The sequence below is a fragment of the Cavia porcellus genome, unplaced genomic scaffold (assembly GCF_034190915.1).
Source record: "Cavia porcellus strain 051 isolate PalLab524CR breed Dunkin Hartley unplaced genomic scaffold, mCavPor4.1 scaffold_29, whole genome shotgun sequence".
Lineage (NCBI taxonomy): Eukaryota > Metazoa > Chordata > Mammalia > Rodentia > Caviidae > Cavia > Cavia porcellus.
Window position 1 is genome coordinate 22,254,594 of NW_026947512.1, and position 12,589 is coordinate 22,267,182.

Genomic DNA, 12,589 nt, shown 5'->3' on the forward strand with positions numbered 1-12,589 from the left:
GATTGAAAGAGAGAATATGGCTAGATCTCTTTAAGAATTTGTGCTACCTAAATAAAACTATCTCTAACATTATTCTTATTGTTTTTTCTTTTCTAAAATGATACTACTGAGCAGGGCGTGGTGGCTCACGCTTGTAATTCCAACACTCGGGCGGCTGACGCAGGAGGATCATTGCGAGTTTCAGACCAGCCTAAGTTACAAAGTGAGCTCAAGGCCTGTCCAAACTGCATAGAGAGATCTATGTCCCAAAAAGGAAAAAAAAAAAAAATGATACTCCTGGGGCCAGGGACATAGCTCAATGGCACAACATATGCCTGGCAAGCATGAGGTTGTGAGTTCAATCCCTGGTACCCCCATCCCATAAAAATAGGATACTACCATATACACAAAGGTAATATGTGCATCTGTATGTATTATGTATCTATTTGTTTTGATGTTGAGCTCAATACATTATTTTAAGGTGAATAGGTCTAATAAAATTACAATAAATTTCACTATTTTTCATAGAACAACTCATTTTTTTTTTTTTGTACCAGGGATTGAACTCATGACCTCAAGCTTGACAGACAGGCACTTATACTGCTGAGCTAAACCCTGAGCCCTCAGTATTTTTATTAATTAAATTTACTGGCATATTTAAAGTATAGACAATTAACACATTTATCATAGGGACTTTGCCTGTATATGACATATCTTAATTCCTGTTTTTTCTCTATTCCCCTACCTTCCCTTCAAGTCCTCTTCCCCTCCTTACTTACAAAAGCTTTGTTTCCATTTTTTCCTTCTTTTCTCATCAGTTTTTTCTTTTTCCCTTCTTTTCTATCCCTCCTTCCCCTTTGAGAGTTCCCCTTCCCAGTTGAGCATTTTCTTCTGATTTGATGTCTAGTGTACATTCTTGTCCTTACTTAAACTTTTGGTTTCTCGCACCAGAGATACAATGTGATATTTATACATTTATACATTGGGTGTTTGATTTTTTTTCACTCAAAGAGTATGGTCTCAAAGTGCATCCATTTACTTAGAAATGTCTCAGACTTATCCCTCTTTATGGCTGAGTAGTAGTCTATTATATTTTTTTAAAACCCATATATTCTTTATCCATTCATTGGGTGATAGAAATTTGGGCTGTTTCCAAGATTTAGCTATTACAAACTGTACTGCTATAAATGTGGGTGTGCATATATTGTTGTGATATTCGTTTCTCATTCTTTTGGGAGTATACCAAAAAGAGGTATAGCCAACTCAAATGGAACCTCTAGTCCGAATGTTTTTGAAGAATCTCCATATTTATTTCCACAGTGGTTGCACCAGTCTACACTCCCACCAACAGTGGAGAAGGGTTCATTTTCCCCCACAACTCCTCCAGTATTTGTTATAAGTAGATTTCTTGATAATAGTCATTCTTTCTGAAATGAGATGAATCTCAGCATTGTTTTAATTTGCATCTTTTGAGTGACCAGTGATGTTGAACATATTTTCATATATTTATTTGATTAACTCAATTTTTAAAGATAGGGATAGATAAAAAAATGACAAATACAATTTAGATTTTCATCTAAGTTGGAATTAAGGTTGAGTACACAGAAGACATTTTTCTCCCTATTTTAAAAGCTTATTTCTAAGCCAGGTGTGGTGGTGCATGACTGTAATCCCAGCACTCAGGAGGCCAGCCTGGGCTAGAATGTGAGTTCAAGACCAGCCTGAACTGCATAGTGAGATCCTAACTCAAAAAATAAATAAATAAATGCTTATTTAATTAAAATAATGTTTTTGTATTGGGAATCGAACTCACAGCCTTGGGCTTGCCAGACAGGTGCTTATGCCGCTGAGCTAAATCCCTGGTGAAATATTGATTTCCAAATTATTCCATGTAAGACAAACAAACTACACAGTTACTTTCTTAATTTACTTCATATTAAACTATTTTTCAGAAACTGAATAATAAATGGTTACTGGGGGCTGGGGATTTAGCTCAGCGGCATAAGCACCTGCCTTGCAAGCAGGCAGTCGTGAGTTTGATCCCCGGTACCGATAAAAACGAAAAAGGCAAAAAAAATAAAATAAAAAAAAAAAAATAAATGGTTACTGGATTAAACAGAATCTCTTAGTAGAAAGAATTTTATTTGAAAACTGTTTTCTAAAGTTAGTGAATAAAGTGCAGTTTATAAATAAAAATCTTTATTAATATACAGGAAATTATGAGACTTTGCGCCTTCTCAGACTGGCCACTCGAGTATATTCAACCCCACATGTCCTTCACATTACTCAGATTTCCTTTCATCTCTGGCTTCTAAATTCCTCCCTTTGAAAGGTTTTGAGACTGCTCCCACCTACAGAACACAGCAGGAACCAGTCCTAAAACGGCCACAGATTTGGCTCTGCCTGCTTGAATGCAAATACCTTGCTCTAAGCAGTCAGAGCAGTTTCCAGGTTATGCTCCAGGACCCAACTAATGGGTTCCACCCATGTGCCATGTGTGGTGCCTGCCCAACGCTGGACCCTGGAGCGACAGCGTGATCTTCCAATGCTGACTTCCATGTTTTTCTTGCAAACCGAAATTGAATTTACTGCTTTTCGCGCGCGCCAACATTCCCCCAATCAGCTGTCAATACGTCATTCTGCCCGCCCCTTCAAACTAGACCCACTGTCAAACTTAAAAGCTCCGGGCTTCTTTGCCTGCCTCAGAAGGATCTTGCAGTCTTTTGCAGCTCTCTCGCATCTGCAAATAAAGGCTTTAGAAAAAAATCTAACACCAATCAGCTGCCACTCCCACCTACATCAGGTGACTCCAGACTCTGGCTTTCCAGTTTCCCCTGGATTTCAAGTCAGCCCTGATGACACCGTGTGGGGCACAGATGAGCGTTTCCCATTGAATCCTGCTGGAATTACTGATCCATGAACAGCATAAGTGACTTAAGTCAGTAAATTTGGGTGGGCAATTTTGCTGCAGTCTGGAATAAAACTCCATGTGTATAAACTATTTTCATCTCTTCTTATTCATTTCATTTATTATGTACCTAATATTCATTGGGCAACTGTTAATAATTATTTACCAGTTGGACCAATCACTTCATAAGCAAAATGTGCATCTACCACAATGCCTAACATAGATCTTCAGTTGGTCCATAATAATTTCTGGTATTAGCAATACTAGTAGAAAATGAATTCATTAATCCAAAGAAAATCATTAAAAATTAGAGTCTTTTTTGGAGGAAGTTATAGGAACTATCTAAATGGCTGCTAATTTACTTAGCACATTATAATTTTTAATTTTTTTATTTTAAAAAGGGTAAAATTAAACATAACAAAACAGAACAGAACAGATCATAAGGAAATAATTTTAAGAAACACGGATTTCAAAGCAAGTCCACTGGAGATCTTCACTGTCTATCATATTGTCTCTAGTTTTCTTCCAAATAGTTGTCCCCATCTCCACATATATTGAATACATACTGAACATTATGGAACTAATCTAACCATAACAGGATGTTGAAGGCTTTTTAGGTCTTCAAGTGTAATTTTTAATTTAAAGAATTCATGAAGTCTTAGCTATGAAAATAACTAGAACATAAAGTAACCATGAACAAACTAAGCAACTTACTTTATCATTTACTAATTTTAGCAAATGTACTAGGATGAATCTATTCAAATAAAACCACCCCTTAGAGTTGTTATGTTAGGAGGATTTAAATTTATTCTAGTGATAAAACCATCACTAGAATAATTTTATGACTCATATATGGGAGGTGAATGAAAGAAAATCTAAAGGATCTTACAAATTTTAGTTGTATCTAATGTTTGATCACCAAATAGTATATACTCTAACCTAATTAGTAACATTAATATTCAACTTTGATTTGTAGAGCATTTGTTTGAAAAATTATACTCACTTTCGTGTCACAGGCCTGCGACTCAGGAGGCTGAGGCAGGAGGATCATAGCGAGTTCAAGACCAGCCTGGGCTACAAAGTGAGTTTAAGGCCAGCCTGAACTGCATAGCAAGATCCTGTCTCAAGGGACTGGGGGTTTAGCTCAGCGGCATAAGCGCCTGCCTTGCATTTGCAGTCCTGAGATCGATTCCTAGTACCGATTAAAAAAAAAAAAAAAAAAGATCCTGTCTCAAAAAAAATCTTACTCTCAAAAGCACGTCTACTATCATTGAACACACTGAAAGAGTGTGACACTGCCCCTAAAGGGAAGCATAAATTCTTTTTGCTGTTGTATTATTGAGATAGTTGTGTAGCTCACTAAAATTGTGCTTAAAGGACACCTACTTAATTACATATCCCTTGATTAGATTTTTTTTTTATCAGTACCAGGGATCAAACTCATGACTGCATGCTTGCAAGGCAGGCACTTATGCAGCTGAGCTAAATCCCCAGCCTTGATTAGATTTGATATAATTCAGAATCCTATCTTTATTCAGACCTGGTAGTTATAATTTAGTGAAGTCCAAAGACGTGAATCATTAAAACTTTGACTCACCAGGTAATTTTCAACACAAAGAAAGTTAAAAGTTTCCTTACGATAAAACTTCAGATAAAGCTAGAAAACAGGAGTTAATGCAAAGAGAAAAACAAGTATTTACCACTGTGAACACACAACATTCAGCAGCCTTATGATGGTGTGCATATGACATATTTTATTTTATTTTATTTTATTTTATATGTCTTCATGAGCGTGGAGCGCTACAGTGCCGCGGTCCACGCTGGTCTTTGGCTTGTCTGTGAGTGCTGGCCGACAGACTCCTGCTGTTGGCCTGCGCTTGTTTACCAGCGGACTAAAGACTTTTTGGAAGGCGATAGACGTCACGAAGAATAACTGAAATAATATTTGAAAAGAGCAACTCTCCTGGCTCAGAGAACATGGGACACGGGAGTTCTACAACCAGAAAGCATGCGTTAGAGCAGGGGCCAGAGCCAGGTTTGGTAGGCCCTTGCATTAGCTTCCTAGGACTGTTGTAAAAAAGCTGAATGGCTTAAAACAAAAATGTATTGTCAGACTTTATTAAGTTAAAAAAAGAAGAGCCGAGGATTTAGCTCAGCGGCATAAGCGCCTGCCTTGCAAGCTCGAGGTCTTGAGTTTGATCCCCGTACCAAAAAAAAAAAAAAAGAAAGAAAGAAAGAAAGAAAGAAGAACAACTCTCCGAGGGTAAATTCTAAAATTCTGTTTGCTAGGATTATTTCCAAAAGATGATAAGTATAAAATAAAAAGCAGCCTTTATTCTGAGAACACAGAGAGAGATGACCCGCACTCCCCACCACTGGCCACCTTCAATCTCTCCGGAGGACACGTGTCGGTTGGAGGTATGTAAATACCCTCCATTTGGGGTGGAACCTAAGGCGGGCATTAGAGATGCACAGGTAGCCCACTGGTCCTAGGTTTGGCGCCATATGTAAATTTCCAGGGGTGGGAAGATGGCGTCACAGGTAACTTCCTAGGGGCAGAGGAGATAGGGGCTTCCTGCTTCCGGTTGAGGCTTTTCTGGCTACAGTGTCCTGGATGGGCCAAAACCCTTTCACTGTTATCTTCATTTTATTAGACAAATCAACTGGAATTTTTTCATCAGACACTACTGTTTAACCCAAACAGATCTTGAGATCCAATAACTGTATTAAAACTGTAACACCGGAGCGGCAGGACGGTGGTAGTTTGATCTCTGGTACCAAAAAAAAAAAAAAAAAAAAAAAAAAAAAATATATATATATATATATATATATATATATATATACATATTTCTGAAATAAACTCACTATTTTAACAAAGTAAAAAAAAAAACACATTTCAATGAAGTTGAACCTACCTCTAGCAGTACAATTCCAGCTTCATGTAGCAAAAGTTTCAGATTATTTCATATCATATTAAATGATTTAAGGTAGAATTAAAGTCCTCCTCTTTATCATCAATAATATAAATTTCCAGATTACCTTCAGTAGGATTCGTACAATGTACAGTGCACAGATTTGAGGAAAATACAGAAGACAGAATCCCTCAAATACCTTTCATATCTCTACACTCCTTGCTCTGCAGATGAAAAATCTGAGGCCTAAAGATATTAAGATATTTTCCCAAAAGCAAATGTTGATAACCAAAGTCTCATTTTACTTTACATATTCATAATACAAAAATCTTTTTTTTTTCAGTTGCAAACATTGTTTTTATTACTCAAAAGAGAATTTTTCTTTGTACTAAGAATCAAACTCAAGACCTTGTGCTGGCCAGGCAGGTGCTTGTGCTGCTGAGCTATATCCCCGGCCTACATCGTACAAATCTTGACTGCAGTACAACTAAGCTATTTTTAAAAAATCATCATTCTTGTACTTACTTTTTCACATACCTTAGAATTTTAAAATTACCGTATTAGTACTTTCTTTTCTTTTGTCTTTCTGAGACAGGATCTCACTATAGAGTACAGGCTGGCCTCGTATTCACAGCAACCCTCCTGCCTCAGCCCTTCCAGGGCTTACAGATGTGTACATTACCTAGCTGTTATTGTTACTGTTTAAATCCAAGAAAAATTTGATATCAGCTGGCCCAATGTTCACTTGCAGAATAAAGAAAGAATTCTTACTACCATTCTCTGTGCTTTGGGATATTTTGAAAGATCAAACTCAGTATTTATTACTGAGTTACTTACTGAGTTACTTACCAAATACTAGTTTGACTCTAAAGCCATTCAAAATACTCTTTGCTAGTATGTTCATATAAACTTGAAAAAGATTTTCCTTATCATTTAGACCAAATATATTAAATTGATCATAAGTAGCAATAAAGTTAAAACAAAAAAAGGATCCATTTCTTTTCAAATCCATTTTATTTCAAAGAGAAAAAAAAGAAAGCAAAATTTCAAAACACATCAATCAGGGGGTAACAATGGTACATTGTGAATTGTCATTCCCAAATCATTCACCAAGAGCACAAGATATCTGCATTCAATTTTGAGGGATCTATATTTAACTAATATGAATATTTACAGAATCAGTTCTCCTGTGATTTTCAGGGAAAATATCAACTTCTGTCTCCAAAATTGAGCTGGGTGTGGTGGCAGATGCCTATACCCCAGCACTTGGGAGGCTGACACAGAAGGGTTACTATGAGCAAGAGGCCAGGCTGGGCTACACAGCCAGATTTGTCTCAAAAAAAAAAAAAAAAAAAAGTTCCTATCTCCAAGGCTAATAAGACAGAGAACAACAGTGTGGTATTATTTGCTGTCACTGTGAGTACACTCTCTTAGTCAGGGTCATGACCTCAATTCCCACCTAAGAGCTAATGCCTTCAAATGAAAGTATACGTGTTTATTTGTTTAACAAATAATTAGTTCACAACTCTTTTGTTTTCATTATACCATGGCTTTAAAAAAGAGAAAGAGTAAGCCCATGTTTACAATGCGTATGTTTTATAGAAAAGGAGAGTGAAGGAGATAAAGCAGCAGAGGGGATTATTTCAGATAGCTGTATGTGCTGTAGGGACTAAGTCAGTCACACTGACAGTGACAGAGGGCTCCAGTGTCCCTGTCCAGGGAAGCTTCTCCGAGAAGAAACATTGTCCATGCTAATGGGAGGCTGAGGCAGAAGAATTCCAAATTCGAGCCCAGCCTGAGAAACTGGGTGAGATACCATCAAACAAGGGAGACAGGCTGGGATATAGTTCCATGCAAATGGCTGGGTTCCATCCCCAGTGCAAAAGAAAGAAAAAAAAGAAAGGAAGAGGATGAAAGGGTTTTGGCCCAGATAGGACACTGTAGCCAGGAAAGCCACAACCGGAAGCAGGAAGCCCCTATCTCCTCTGCCCCTAGGAAGTTACCTGTGACGCCATCTTCCCACCCCTGGAAATTTACATATGGCGCCAAACCTAGGACCAATGGGCTGCCAGTACATCCCTAATGCCCGCCTTAGGTTCCACCCCAAACAGAGGCTATTTACATGCCCCCACGCCAGGTGTCTGCCAGAGAGATCGCGGGACGCCAGCGGTGGCGGTGTGGGTCATCTCTCTCCGTGTTCTCAGAATAAAGGCCGCTTTTTATTTTATACTTCTCATCTTTTGTAAATATTTTTCGTCTTTTGGAAATAATCCTAGCAGAGGAGAGTATCCCTGCCCTATAATTGGTAATGATCAATCAAAGCAACACCTATTTCCAATTTCAGGTCTTGTTCCCACACCCTTCTTAAGGATCTCCTTCACCTTAAACTACTTCTCTTTTTCACTTTTTTTCTCAGCCTAGATTGTACATCTACCAAAAATAAAGGCAGAGCCAGGCGTGGTGGCACATGCCTGTAATCCTAGCACTCAGGCAGAGGCAGAAAGATCACTGGGAGTTCAAGATCAGCGTATCATATCAAGACCCTATCTCATAATCTGGGCGTGGTGGCACATGCTGTAATCCCAGCACCTGGGAGGTTGAAGCTGGAGGATTACCAAGAGTTGGGGGGGGGGGGACTGGGGATTTAGCTCAGCGGCATAAGTGCCTGCCTTTAAAGCAGGCGGTCGTGAGTTCGATTCCCAGTACCGATCAAAAGGAAAAAGACAAAAAAAAAAAATAGCTGGAGGCCAGTTTGGGCTACATAGTTCAAGTCTAGCCTGAACTACACAGTGAGACCTTGTCTCAAAAACAAAAACAAAATATAGCATATTCTATCATATGAATATTTTAAGATAGCATATATGCACCACAGTAAATAATGGTATTTAAACTGGGCTTAGTGGCACATGCCTGTAATTCCAGCACTTGAGAGGCTGAGGTAGGAGGATCTCGAGTTTGAGACCAGCCTGCTCTACCAAGTGAGTTCAAGGTCAGCCTGAACTGCATAGAGAGACCCTGTCTCCAGAAGACAACATAATAATAATAATGGTGCATAAATGCTGTCATTCAGAAAGTCTCAAGAGGTATTACTCTGGCCAGAATTCTTGAATGGCTTCTGTTTACCCTGAATCAAAAGCGAGCCTCGGTTCTTCAATCTTTGTTTACTCAGTTAATCACCCTCTCTTTGCGACTTTTTTTTTTAATTTTAGAGGGGGTAAAATTAAACACAACAAAACAGAACAAAACAGTACATAAGAAAGAAATATAAGAGATATAAATTTCAAAGCTAGACGACCTGAGATCTTCACTATCGTATTGTCTCTTGTTTTCTTCCAAAGAGTTGTCCATGTCTTCGCATACAGAGAATTCATACAAAACAACATAGTATAAAGCTGATCCGAACAGAATGAGGAAGGCATTTTAGGCCTTCAAAACCAGACAATAGGGAAGTCACTAATGGCTGTCGTAGAGTCTCATTCTCTTCAAAATAGCCGTCCACACTTTTATGTATACTGAAGTTCAACAAAACAAAACAGGCTAAAATAACACCATTAATTAGAACAAAGCAAAACAGGGATAAAAGTATTTGCCTTCAAAGAGATGGTAGAAGGAAATCCCCCATATTTGCTACATTGCCTAAGGTCAGCCTCTCAAGGGATGTCCAGATCACTGGCTCCCACTTGCTAAGGGGGTAGGGGGACATGATCCTGCCACGCTCGGAGACCTTTGTGACTTTTGCCTTTTCTTTCTCTTTGCTTGATTCTTCAGTGGCTCTTTCAGATTTTTTGGTGGTGCTAGGTATTGAACCCAGGACCTTGCACATGCAAGGCAAGAGCTCTACCACTGAGCCACAAGCCCAGTCCCATTCTAATGGTTTTATACCTGTGTTTTACCTTTAATATCCTTTCTTTTCTCTTAGAAAAATTCTGCTTTTCAATAAATACATGGTCCTCTATCACATTCTAATAGCTCTCCTCTCCCTAGGCTTTTATTTATTTGTACATTTATCTGTCCACCCACTTGTGAGCAATTTCCATGGGAATTTTTTATAATTTTCATATATTTATTTTTTCGTCTTTTTTGAGAAGGATCTTGCTCTGCAGTTTAGGTTGACCTTAAGCTTACTTTGTAGACCAGGCTGGTCTCAAATTTACAATTCTCCTGTCTCGGCCTCTGGAAAGCTGGATTTACAGGCATGTGCTCCCACTCCCACTTTGAACTAAGTTCCGTTATGTACATGTTCCAACTCCCCACAATGAACATAACCATTGTACAAACATATACTAACAAAAATTAAAAACGAAACAAAACAAAAACCCTGTACAGCCCAGTCTGGATAACTCAATCACTTACTGGATGAGGAAGAGAGAAATCACAAAGTCGTTTCTGATTTGCCCTGGTCGGTGCTTTGTTTTGAATTAATACTTGGTGTGACCATAGGTCTGCAGCACCCCACACCCTTTACCATTGGTCCATTTTGCCACCCAGCGTCTTGGTGGAAGCCCGGTGTAATTTTGGACGGTACCTTTGGGAGGCCCACGCCAGGCAGAACTTGAGGTTGCTGAGCATGCGCCTGAGCGCCTCGGTCCACTGCTCCTCTGTGTTGAGGTGCGCGCGCACTGAACAGCGCTCCCTGGGGAAAGCTGGGTCCCTCAGCAGCCCCTCCTGCGCGTGCACCCTGTAGGGCACGCGCAGTCCGCAGCGCCCAGCCACCTGCTGGAACTGCCGCAGGCAATCCAAGAAGGCCAGCATGGCACGGTCGAATGTGTTGTCTAGGAAGACATTGTGGCTCCCATCGGAGGCCAGGGGCAGGTCCCCACAATCTCCGCTCAGGCACTTCAAGTAGGAGCGGTTCCCACAGGCCACCAGGAGATACCGCTGAAACTGCAGCCCCTCGGCTTTGGACAGGGCCAGCAGCAGCAAAGCCGCCTGTCCCCAGGCCGCGTTGATCTCATCCCAGCCCACGGGGACCTGCGGGAGGCGGCCTAGCCTGAAGCCGTTGATGACGCCCAAGGGCCCGTCCTCCGTGATCTCAAAGGTGGCTGTGAAGATGTCATATGTCCTCAGTTGCTGCATCTTGTGCTGGGCATACATCAGCTGGTTGCCCAGGCTGCACAGCTGGTCTGACAGTTCCTGCTGTTGCCACTGTAAGACCCTGAGCTCCTTCAGGCTCTGCGCCTCCTGCTGGACCAGCTTAGCCGTCTGGGCCTGGGCTATGCTCAGTTGGGTGGCAATGTCGGCCTGGTTCCTGTCCAGGTGGCCCAGCTCACGGGCCAGCCTGGCCTCCTCCTGCATCAGGTCCCACAGTTGGGCCTGCAGGGTGTCCTCATCCCCACCCTGCGGCAGCCCATGCTCTAGGAAGCGCCTGTGGGTCTGGATGTCACTTTGGGTGCTCGCCAGCTGCTTGTCCAGCTGCTCTAGGAGACAATCGGTGCACTCCTGGCACAGAGGGTGGTCCACAGCTTCTGGGTCTGAGATGGCATCGGAAATGTAGGCGCAAGTCTTCTGAGTGCTGTCCAGAGTTCTCACAGGGATTAAGCTGCCTAGCAGGGTGAAGGATTTGGCACTTTCCTGGGATATCCTGCCATCGGGTTCACAGAGGCTGCTGGAGGCAACTGCCTGGGCCCCCTCACAGGCTGCAAGCTTCTCGGAGCTGCCACTGTCCCCTTGCATCTTCCCTGGAGCCCCTTGTATGCAGCCCTGAGTCTCCAAGGTCTGACGGAGCTTCAGGGGCTGGTGGCAGTGTTGGCACAGGAAACACGTGGTGGACATCCTGCAACTCTCTGCCTGGAACCTGGGTCTGTGTGGCTTTCCTGGCTGCCTACTGGACCCTTTTTAAACTCTTTCTAGGAGAGTGATTCTTTAAATGCATGTCTCATAGCCAGGTGTGGTGGCCCACGCCTGTAATCCCAGCACTTGAGAGGCTGAGACAGGAGGATCACTGTGAGTTCAAGGCCATCCTGAATTACACAGCGAGACCCTGTCTCAAAAAACCAGAAAAAAATAAAATAAAATGTCTCATCTGGAGCTCCATCCTTACAACCCTACCACTGTGTCCTCCTGGTTACCTGAAGACCCCTTCAGTTCCCTATAGACCAGTGATTGTTGCTAAATAGAAAATCTAGGAGGGTGTGGTGGCCCACACTTTTAATCTTACTTTGGGAAGCTGAGTTTAAAACCAGCCTGAGTGACATAGTAGTTCAAGGTTATTTCGAACTACACAGTAAGACTGTCTCACCACAACAAAACAACAACAAAAGGTGTGGGGGGGGGGCTGGGGATTTAGCTCAGCGGCATAAGCACTGCCTTGCAAGCAGGCGGTTGTGAGTTTGATCCCTGGTACCAATAAAAAGTTAAAAAAAAAAAAAAAAAAAGGTGTGGTGGGTTCATGCCTGTACTGTAATCCCAGTACTCTAGGAGGCTGAGGCAGGAGGATTGAAAAGTTTGAAACCAGCCTGGGCAATTTAGTGAAACCAAATCTCAAAATATAAATGGAATAAATAGGCTGGGGATGCCATTCATTGTGAAGGCTCTGGGTTCAAAGCCTAGCATTGAAAAGATTATTTTATTTTATTTTTGTCTTTTTCCTTTTTATCGGTACCAGAGATCGAACTCACGACTGCCTGCTTGCAAGGCAGGCGCTTATGCCGCTGAGCTAAATCTCCAGCCCCGAAAAGATTATTTTAAAAATCATTGATTTAAAAAAAAAAAATCAGCTAAGGATTTAGCTCAGTGTCGTAAGCATCTGCCTGGCAAGCATGAAGTCATGAGTTTGGTACCAATAAATACA

General features: G+C 41.3%; 1 protein-coding gene across 1 annotated transcript; it reads right to left on the minus strand.

Moving 5' to 3' along the window:
• Window positions 1-10,260: 10,260 nt before the first annotated feature.
• LOC100725592 (beclin-2-like) lies at window positions 10,261-11,571 on the minus strand. Its single transcript, XM_003474693.1, has one exon. The coding sequence runs from the start codon at window positions 11,569-11,571 to the stop codon at window positions 10,261-10,263; it is 1,311 nt and encodes a 436-aa protein (XP_003474741.1).
• Between the last annotated feature and the right edge of the window lie 1,018 nt (window positions 11,572-12,589).